This window comes from Coffea eugenioides, unplaced genomic scaffold (genome assembly GCF_003713205.1).
Source record: "Coffea eugenioides isolate CCC68of unplaced genomic scaffold, Ceug_1.0 ScVebR1_2730;HRSCAF=3811, whole genome shotgun sequence".
NCBI lineage: Eukaryota > Viridiplantae > Streptophyta > Magnoliopsida > Gentianales > Rubiaceae > Coffea > Coffea eugenioides.
In genome coordinates, this window is record NW_020863242.1 from 32304 (window position 1) to 41907 (window position 9604).

The 9604-nt window shown below is 38.2% G+C and overlaps 3 protein-coding genes across 11 annotated transcripts; 1 reads left to right on the forward strand and 2 right to left on the reverse strand.

The window, feature by feature from the left end:
• Positions 1 to 365: 365 nt before the first annotated feature.
• Positions 366 to 2790, reverse strand: LOC113757099 (cytochrome b5-like). Of its 5 annotated transcripts, none has more exons than XM_027300505.1 (5): positions 2633 to 2789; positions 2442 to 2561; positions 2093 to 2194; positions 968 to 1034; positions 366 to 860 (listed from the first exon to the last, which is right to left on the reverse strand). In XM_027300505.1, the coding sequence occupies exons 3-5, from the start codon at positions 2177 to 2179 to the stop codon at positions 610 to 612; spliced, it is 405 nt and encodes a 134-aa protein (XP_027156306.1). In that variant the 5' UTR covers positions 2180 to 2194; positions 2442 to 2561; positions 2633 to 2789; the 3' UTR covers positions 366 to 609. The 5 variants fall into 5 exon arrangements, with proteins under 5 accessions (XP_027156306.1, XP_027156309.1, XP_027156308.1 ...); XM_027300508.1 differs by having other exon boundaries at positions 2389 to 2561; positions 2633 to 2736; XM_027300507.1 differs by having other exon boundaries at positions 2093 to 2185; positions 2389 to 2790.
• A 1767-nt stretch (positions 2791 to 4557) lies between these two features.
• On the forward strand, positions 4558 to 6982 carry LOC113757101 (cytochrome b5-like). 5 transcript variants are annotated; one of them, XM_027300510.1, is made up of 5 exons: positions 4560 to 4714; positions 4786 to 4905; positions 5153 to 5254; positions 6316 to 6382; positions 6490 to 6982. In XM_027300510.1, exons 3-5 carry the CDS (start codon positions 5168 to 5170, stop codon positions 6738 to 6740), a joined length of 405 nt encoding a protein of 134 aa, XP_027156311.1. In that variant the 5' UTR covers positions 4560 to 4714; positions 4786 to 4905; positions 5153 to 5167; the 3' UTR covers positions 6741 to 6982. The 5 variants fall into 5 exon arrangements, with proteins under 5 accessions (XP_027156313.1, XP_027156312.1, XP_027156311.1 ...); XM_027300513.1 differs by having other exon boundaries at positions 4607 to 4714; positions 4786 to 4958; XM_027300512.1 differs by having other exon boundaries at positions 4558 to 4958; positions 5162 to 5254.
• Positions 6983 to 7532: 550 nt separating this feature from the next.
• Positions 7533 to 8803, reverse strand: LOC113757102 (GTPase-activating protein GYP7-like). The gene is given in 3 exon segments (XM_027300514.1): positions 7533 to 8466; positions 8469 to 8611; positions 8701 to 8803. Coding segments are annotated over 3 exon segments (924 nt in total). The 3' UTR covers positions 7533 to 7788.
• Positions 8804 to 9604: the final 801 nt, after the last annotated feature.

Genomic DNA, 9604 nt, shown 5'->3' on the forward strand with positions numbered 1-9604 from the left:
GGAAACATTGCCTCCGGTGGCCTTGTATCAGTATCATTTTTAATAAAATATATTCTACAATCAAGATTATAGATGATAAACAAACAATTCACTACTATTAGTCACATGCATGCATTATAGTTGTCTTATATTTAGTGTGAGACCAAAATTTGAAGAACAGGCACGGTACAATTGCAAAAAAATGGTGCTCGATGGGTCATAACACGTATCAGTGACTAGGTGAACAATGGCAGACTCCCCAACCAGTGTAAAAAATGCATGCAGCAAGCTGGGGTTCTAACCTACTACCGCTTGAGAGGACTAGCAGAGCATTTCGAAAGTTGGAAGATAGCATTTTTTAATTAAACAAAAAAAAAAGACTCGAAGAACACCAAACAAGCTAAAAATTCGACCATGCAAGCGCAACTGGAGTCCTGACTCCTGATTACAACAAGTATAAAGAGAAGAAAAGCGCAAGTCTAATGGAGGATAATGCAAAACCGGATGCTAACTCGAGAATACAAGTCCAGAATCAGCAGCAAAAGTTATTTTAAGAAAATGTAGTGACAGTCAAACACTACGTAAATGGAAAGGTCATCATAGGACCAGAGCCAAGTGCATAGTAATTGTTTACTTCTCCTTGGTATAGTGTCGGACAGCAAAGGCCAAACCCATGATCAAGAGGGGTACAAGAAACTGTAAGATCTTGATCACGAATTCTGGAGTCTTGTCAGGGTTATACTGGGCTTGCTGTGGTGGGATGTACATGCGTTTCAGGGGAACTGTGGCCTTGTCTATCTCCCCAATGTAGTATTGGTCCATCATATCTCTAGCAGAGTCACTATGGCCAACATCCTCAAAGTCATTTGTTGCATCTTTCCCTGAACATTCCATATAATGATTAGAACAGACCTCCAAAAGTCATAATCAAGGCCCAAAGGTCAAGAATTAAGTGTAGCGTCAGCGCAGGAGAATTTAACAACATTACCAGTTGCTGAAAGCAAAACTTCATCACCTCCAGGATGTTCTTCCATGAATGGGGTAACATCATACACCTGAAAGGAAGTCGGCAATTGTAATGAATGTAAAGTAGCAGAAATGCTCAAAACAGAGAAAAAAAAATCATCAATAATAACAACATTTGCCCAACAGCTTAAACAAATAATCTCCAAAGGGCCCATCAGACCTAAGAGTGCTAGGTTTTCTTTAGCCCATCAAATTGGTTTCAGAATCCTTGCACTGGTAAAGTTTGAATTAATACGTCAACTGCAGAACTAAAAGAAGCCATTGTTTCACCAAACTCACAAATGTGCAAAGATGTTCAAACCCAAAAGAAGGCCAAAAGACTATGATTGCATCCTAAGAGAAATCTTTCAACATCACCTTTGCAAATACAAATTTGTTGAACATCTTACAGATGCTTTTAGCTGATTATACACGCCGACTCTCCTAGAGTGCTACATCATTTCATCTGTAGCCCCGTAACAACTGATTACAAACCTATAGCGTTTGGAGTAATTGTTTGAAGATGCAGTGGTGTACAAGTAGCAGAAAGAGTATGAAACAGTATACAGGGCAAGTTTCCACTCTCCTGGATAAAAACAGTCTGTTGTAGAACAGAATGATACCATTTAGGGGGAGACAACAATTTTGCAATACCTATTTGCCTAAACAACTTATCATCAAATAATGAAACGGTTGATCCTAGGACCTCATATTGAATCACCAAAAAGATCTGAGCCATATATGACCCAATTCAGCTTTTAATATTACAGTTGTTTGCAAGTGACAATGATGTGAGCTGCATCAGCATATATTTAAGCACTTCAGGCAAGTAGCATAAAAGAAGAGACAACTTAATTGGCCCAGAGGATCCAAAAGTACAAAATTCCTGGAGCTTCTGCTGGGCCAACAGAATGACATAAAAGTTATCAGAAGGGAAATTCATCTAGAGAGAGAGAGAGGGAGAGAGAGATAAATTCAAGAAATTTCAAAAATCAACAGCAAGGGTATAACAATGAAGATCGAACATGAAAAACCTAAAAACCTAGTAGAAGCTAGAGACTTTTAAAGTAAGAGAAGAGAGATGAAGCGAAAGGAACAAAGATTTGACCTTTCCATTGATAATCAGCCAGCAATCCTTGGTCTTGTTGTGCTGAACAACCTCGTCAAAGGTGTGAACCTTCTGATCTGATGCCATTGTTTCCTGCAAATACTGAACATCAAAAGTCAAACCCCTCCCGCACCCGTATACCAAAAAATTTCAAAAACTTTTATAAGTATATTCATCATATCAGTTAGGTTAGGTGAGGGAATCAGAGTGTTTAGATTCCGTACATGAGATGTAACAAAAGAAACAAACAAACAAGAAGAAAGAAAAAGAAGAATCTAGAGGAATTATTAGCTTACGGGAGAGAGAAGGATTTTCGGTGAAATGTATAGAAAGAATAGATTCTCCCTACCTTCTCTCTCTTTCCTTCTCCTTCTCGGATCGTTAGCCAAACTACCAACACAGAATCTTTGAAACAAGCGAGAGAGAGAGATACAGAGCTCGAGCGTACGAGAGCAGCAGCAGCAGCAGCCTGCAAGTCCAACACCCACAACTTGAGGGCCGCGGTATTGTATATAAACTACACACAGAAACAGATCTTACGGTGGTCGGGGTTGGTACGGTTCAAAATTACGGAACTGTCCCCGGAGCGGTGGCACGTAACCACGCGCCTCCTGCACGAGAATTTACGAATGCTGATGCATATGCTAAAATGAATCTACTTGGTGAAGTCGTTGGTAGCTTCCTGCTTTGCTACAACTGCTGCCTAACTATCCATCTATGAGCCGCGGAGTTTTTGTAGAGGGATAACCCCCTTGTGTTTCTCTTAATATCACTTGACACCTTTAAAGTTTTAGAAATATCACTTACTTTTTCGAGTAATTGTAAAAAGATTATATTAACGCTCACTTAACACATAATTCATAACATATCAAATAAATAGAATTCAAAAATTTTAAAAAAATAAATGTCACTTTTTTCTATTTCCCTTTTCTCCAGCATTCTCTCTTATTCATATATTTTTAGATGATTATATACAATAAATTAAATTTTGTTTATCTTTTACTTTTTGTGACTGTGATAAAGTGAGGTATGATTTATTTGCTTATTTGTTAGAAAACTAGCAATTTGGATTGTCATTTTTCTCAAAAAAAAAAAAAAATCGCTTTCCATAAACACATTTCTTAATCGTTTTTTTACTTCACATTACATCACATTGTTATAGTACATTTTTCTATAAAAATTTTAGAAAGTAGCAATCCAAACCGATTCTTGAACAGAGCAAATCCTCCTCTGGTTTGGCGTGTATCCTAGCTTCTAAGCCAGCATTTTGTTCCGCGACAAACTACTTATAGGGTATTAGTTACTAATAAATCATAAGCGTACTTTAATTTTCTTAGTATTTTAATTTGAGTTTCCCAATGTGTATTTTGAAAAGGTATAATTTTAGGGTTAAATGTAGAAAACTTCCATGAGTTATTACACCGATTGCACCTTACATTCTACAATTTTTAATCGGCACTTTACACCATTAGTCAACTAAAAAATAAATGAAAATATTAACTCCAAGCAAGTGATTAATGAATCACTAATTCATTCTCCATTAAAAGCTTAAGTGGCAAAAAGCTCCTTTTGGTGGCAAAGAATTGTCACCAAAAGGAGCTTTTTGCCACTTAAGCTTTTAATGGAGAATGAATTAGTGATTCATTAATCACTTGCTTGGAGTTAATATTTTCATTTATTTTTTAGTTGACTAATGGTGTAAAGTGCCGATTAAAAATTGTAGAATGTAAGGTGCAATCGGTGTAATAACTCATGGAAGTTTTCTACATTTAACCCTAAAATTATACCTTTTCAAAATACACATTGGGAAACTCAAATTAAAATACTAAGAAAATTAAAGTACGCTTATGATTTATTAGTAACTAATACCCTATAAGTAGTTTGTCGCGGAACAAAATGCTGGCTTAGAAGCTAGGATACACGCCAAACCAGAGGAGGATTTGCTCTGTTCAAGAATCGGTTTGGATTGCTACTTTCTAAAATTTTTATAGAAAAATGTACTATAACAATGTGATGTAATGTGAAGTAAAAAAACGATTAAGAAATGTGTTTATGGAAAGCGATTTTTTTTTTTTTTTGAGAAAAATGACAATCCAAATTGCTAGTTTTCTAACAAATAAGCAAATAAATCATACCTCACTTTATCACAGTCACAAAAAGTAAAAGATAAACAAAATTTAATTTATTGTATATAATCATCTAAAAATATATGAATAAGAGAGAATGCTGGAGAAAAGGGAAATAGAAAAAAGTGACATTTATTTTTTTAAAATTTTTGAATTCTATTTATTTGATATGTTATGAATTATGTGTTAAGTGAGCGTTAATATAATCTTTTTACAATTACTCGAAAAAGTAAGTGATATTTCTAAAACTTTAAAGGTGTCAAGTGATATTAAGAGAAACACAAGGGGGTTATCCCTCTACAAAAACTCCGCGGCTCATAGATGGATAGTTAGGCAGCAGTTGTAGCAAAGCAGGAAGCTACCAACGACTTCACCAAGTAGATTCATTTTAGCATATGCATCAGCATTCGTAAATTCTCGTGCAGGAGGCGCGTGGTTACGTGCCACCGCTCCGGGGACAGTTCCGTAATTTTGAACCGTACCAACCCCGACCACCGTAAGATCTGTTTCTGTGTGTAGTTTATATACAATACCGCGGCCCTCAAGTTGTGGGTGTTGGACTTGCAGGCTGCTGCTGCTGCTGCTCTCGTACGCTCGAGCTCTGTATCTCTCTCTCTCGCTTGTTTCAAAGATTCTGTGTTGGTAGTTTGGCTAACGATCCGAGAAGGAGAAGGAAAGAGAGAGAAGGTAGGGAGAATCTATTCTTTCTATACATTTCACCGAAAATCCTTCTCTCTCCCGTAAGCTAATAATTCCTCTAGATTCTTCTTTTTCTTTCTTCTTGTTTGTTTGTTTCTTTTGTTACATCTCATGTACGGAATCTAAACACTCTGATTCCCTCACCTAACCTAACTGATATGATGAATATACTTATAAAAGTTTTTGAAATTTTTTGGTATACGGGTGCGGGAGGGGTTTGACTTTTGATGTTCAGTATTTGCAGGAAACAATGGCATCAGATCAGAAGGTTCACACCTTTGACGAGGTTGTTCAGCACAACAAGACCAAGGATTGCTGGCTGATTATCAATGGAAAGGTCAAATCTTTGTTCCTTTCGCTTCATCTCTCTTCTCTTACTTTAAAAGTCTCTAGCTTCTACTAGGTTTTTAGGTTTTTCATGTTCGATCTTCATTGTTATACCCTTGCTGTTGATTTTTGAAATTTCTTGAATTTATCTCTCTCTCCCTCTCTCTCTCTCTAGATGAATTTCCCTTCTGATAACTTTTATGTCATTCTGTTGGCCCAGCAGAAGCTCCAGGAATTTTGTACTTTTGGATCCTCTGGGCCAATTAAGTTGTCTCTTCTTTTATGCTACTTGCCTGAAGTGCTTAAATATATGCTGATGCAGCTCACATCATTGTCACTTGCAAACAACTGTAATATTAAAAGCTGAATTGGGTCATATATGGCTCAGATCTTTTTGGTGATTCAATATGAGGTCCTAGGATCAACCGTTTCATTATTTGATGATAAGTTGTTTAGGCAAATAGGTATTGCAAAATTGTTGTCTCCCCCTAAATGGTATCATTCTGTTCTACAACAGACTGTTTTTATCCAGGAGAGTGGAAACTTGCCCTGTATACTGTTTCATACTCTTTCTGCTACTTGTACACCACTGCATCTTCAAACAATTACTCCAAACGCTATAGGTTTGTAATCAGTTGTTACGGGGCTACAGATGAAATGATGTAGCACTCTAGGAGAGTCGGCGTGTATAATCAGCTAAAAGCATCTGTAAGATGTTCAACAAATTTGTATTTGCAAAGGTGATGTTGAAAGATTTCTCTTAGGATGCAATCATAGTCTTTTGGCCTTCTTTTGGGTTTGAACATCTTTGCACATTTGTGAGTTTGGTGAAACAATGGCTTCTTTTTTAGTTCTGCAGTTGGGACGTAATTAATTCAAACTTTACCAGTGCAAGGATTGCTGACAACCAATTTGATGGGCTAAAGAAAACTAGCACTCTAGGTCTGATGGGCCTTTGGAGATTATTTGTTTAAGTGTTGGGCAATGTGTTTTATTATTGATGTTTTTTTTTTCTCTGTTTTGACCATTTCTGCTACTTTACATTCATTACAATTGCCGACTTCCTTTCAGGTGTATGATGTTACCCCATTCATGGAAGAACATCCTGGAGGTGATGAAGTTTTGCTTTCAGCAACTGGTAATGTTGTTAAATTCTCCTGCGCTGATGCTACACTTAATTCTTGACCTTTGGGCCTTGATTATGACTTTTGGAGGTCTGTTCTAATCATTATATGGAATGTTCAGGGAAAGATGCAACAAATGACTTTGAGGATGTTGGCCATAGTGACTCTGCTAGAGATATGATGGACCAATACTACATTGGGGAGATAGACAAGGCCACAGTTCCCCTGAAACGCATGTACATCCCACCACAGCAAGCCCAGTATAACCCTGACAAGACTCCAGAATTCGTGATCAAGATCTTACAGTTTCTTGTACCCCTCTTGATCATGGGTTTGGCCTTTGCTGTCCGACACTATACCAAGGAGAAGTAAACAATTACTATTCACTTGGCTCTGGTCCTATGATGACCTTCCATTTACGTAGTGTTTGACTGTCACTGCATTTTCTTAAAATAACTTTTGCTGCTGATTCTGGACTTGTATTCTCAAGTTAGTATCCGGTTTTGCATTATCCTCCATTAGACTTGCGCTTTTCTTCTCTTTATACTTGTTGTAATCAGGAGTCAAGACTCCAGTTGCGCTTGCATGGTCGAATTTTTAGCTTGTTTGGTGTTCTTCGAGTCTTTTTTTTTTTTTGTTTAATTAAAAAAATGCTATCTTCCAACTTTCGAAATGCTCTGCTAGTCCTCTCAAGCGGTACTAGGCTAGAACCCCAGCTTGCTGCATGCATTTTTTACACTGGTTGGGGAGTCTGCCATTGTTCACCTAGTCACTGCTACGTGTTATGATCCATCGAGCACCAATTTTTGCAATCGTACGGTGCCTGTTCTTCAAATTTTGGTCTCACACTAAATATAAGACAACTATAGTGCATGCATGTGACTAATAGTAGTGAATTGTTTGTTTATCATCTATAATCTTGATTGTAGAACATATTTTATTAAAAATGATACTGATACAAGGCCACCGGAGGCAATGTTTCCCCAAAAATGTTGGGGACCTTGAAACCATTTTGATAATATTTAACTAGCAGCAGCAAGCAGACTTCGCTGGCAATTTGAACAGATAACAAATCTAGCGCAGGATGTGAGGTGGGTTGGGATTCATAAGAAGGCCATCTATATGAAGAAGAACTAAGTTAGCAGCATAGCTTCACGTTGGTAGTGAATCTATTAAGTTGCAAACGTCAATTGAATGATTCCACGAACTTTGATCAGAAGCAGAGCATGGATACTCCAGAAATACACATCTCAGTGAGTATGTTTACCTGGCTGGCACATCTAAACCCTCCAAAAAACGTTCAAAGCCAGCAATATGATGAAATATGTCTTACTGCGCGCTTTCTGTTTAAAGGCCCTCACCGCCACCGGCTGAGATGAACAAATTAGTTAGTCATAAGCTCATAATTTTAATGACACCATCAAAAAGGGGTCTCTATCTTGTCATGCAGGGTCACAACCAAGTCATGTGCATCATTAAGGAGTTTCCACACGTCTAGATGCCCAGCCATGCTATTGCACTCCCTTAAAATCTCATCCATGCTGCTATACTTCTCTATGATTTGTTTCCTTCTTTGCAAGACTGAAGCAGCAATGGCATACAACAATAAATCTTCTGTTGGGGGTGCACGCAGCCTTATTCTGCTCCAAGCAGACTTCCAAATACCAGCTCTAATTGCAGCTTGATCTGCCCACATCACTTCCCACAGGCAAAGTGTTTGCTCAAAAGTTAATTCCCTCCTAAAGAGTACCACCACCATCCTGTATACAAAAAAGCAGTCCTCTGCCTGAAGCTTCTCCAAGTGTCGGTAGAGATGTGAATCCTTGAATTTTATAATTTTAGAAACAATATTCAGTTGCCTTCTGATTCCAACCTCATCGAGCCTAAAATTATGCCGAGCCTTCCTCATAAAACCAACAAAACACCAGAAAGCTTCATGGTCCTCAGTCATTACAGCAACGATTGGGGACAGCAAATCACTCATTCCCTGACAGTAGCCAATTTCAGGGTCATAAAAAGCATAGGCTTCAAGAATGGCAACTAGTCGAGCAGCATGGAAAATCCTGGAAGGTTCTAGGTGGTCATAGTCCTGCAACCCAAAACAGTTTCGCAGAAACGACGGCTGCTTTTCATCTGTACTGCAGGCCTGAGTGGGAATACGATACACTCTCCATTTGCACGAAATACTGGCATTCCAAGGCGAATTAATCCCTGCCATGAGGCAAAATCTTCAGATTTCGTGACTGGACTTCAGTCTTTGAGGAGATGATTCACTTCCTTGGGGACATACGAGATCATTCTCTCCCTACTTTCAGTCGATGGAAAAGTTGACCTGACTTAGGTGTCTTCTGAGGAATCTGAAGTTCTGAAGAAGTCAGAATATAAATCACATTGCGATCTGTAAATCGTTTTACAATCAGCATTCCCATCAACATTGATGCGCTTAGATGTTTGAGTGTTAGTTGATGGCATGGGCGCCTTTGCCTCACTGGAAAGGTTCCCCTAGCATGACAGCATCTTCAGATTTGGAGGAATTACAGGCTACGAGAGGAAAGCCGCTTTGTGCCACCAGCTTCGCTCAACTTAAAGATTTCATCATTATGTTTCAAAACTCGGCGGCACTGCTTTCGAAGCTTCTCATATTCCTTTCTGCATTCACCCATGTTGTACAACCGAAACTAGAAAATTTAGAAGAAGTTGAAACAAAACACACAAACTCACTGTGTGTGTGTGTGCATCTGCATGTGTGTGTGTGTGAGAGAGAGAGAGAGGAGACAAGGAAGGAACCTTGCATTGAGAGATAGAGAAGAGAAGATTTTTTTTTTGCTTTTGAGGGGGGGGGGACCATGCGCAATACCTTTTCTCAGTTCTTATAATATTCCTTTCCTCTTGTGTACTGCTCAAGTCATAACTGCAAATAAGAGTGGAAGTCATCAGGTAGTTGCTATGCTAAATATTCTTATTTAAAAAAAAAAATAGTAACTCAAACAGATACAGATAGTTGCTATCTGCAATTTATTTCCCAAGTCCTGTAACAGAAAAAGTATCAGCACAAGTGTTCATAATGTGAATTGGCAACAAGATACTCCAATTATTAAACCAACAAAGCAAAACGTCTAAATTAAGTACCATGTACACCATTTAGCTATGAAATCCTGTAAACTTACTCCCCTCCAGTAGCCTCTCCCTGAGTTCCCCCTTCCAGTTTTTTTTTTTTTTGGTTTTTTTTCTGTTTT

What these genes read in the sequence shown, in the direction of transcription:
- LOC113757099 (XM_027300507.1), bottom strand. Translation starts at nt 2,179, where the DNA reads ATGGCATCAGATCAGAAGGTTCACACCTTTGACGAGGTTGTTCAGCAC. An exon ending in GGCTGATTATCAATGGAAAG is followed by an intron (nt 1,035 to 2,092) that starts GTCAAATCTTTG and finishes ACTTCCTTTCAG; the next exon opens with GTGTATGATGTTACCCCATT. An exon ending in AGTTTTGCTTTCAGCAACTG is followed by an intron (nt 861 to 967) that starts GTAATGTTGTTA and finishes TGGAATGTTCAG; the next exon opens with GGAAAGATGCAACAAATGAC.
- LOC113757101 (XM_027300512.1), top strand. Translation starts at nt 5,168, where the DNA reads ATGGCATCAGATCAGAAGGTTCACACCTTTGACGAGGTTGTTCAGCAC. An exon ending in GGCTGATTATCAATGGAAAG is followed by an intron (nt 5,255 to 6,315) that starts GTCAAATCTTTG and finishes ACTTCCTTTCAG; the next exon opens with GTGTATGATGTTACCCCATT. An exon ending in AGTTTTGCTTTCAGCAACTG is followed by an intron (nt 6,383 to 6,489) that starts GTAATGTTGTTA and finishes TGGAATGTTCAG; the next exon opens with GGAAAGATGCAACAAATGAC.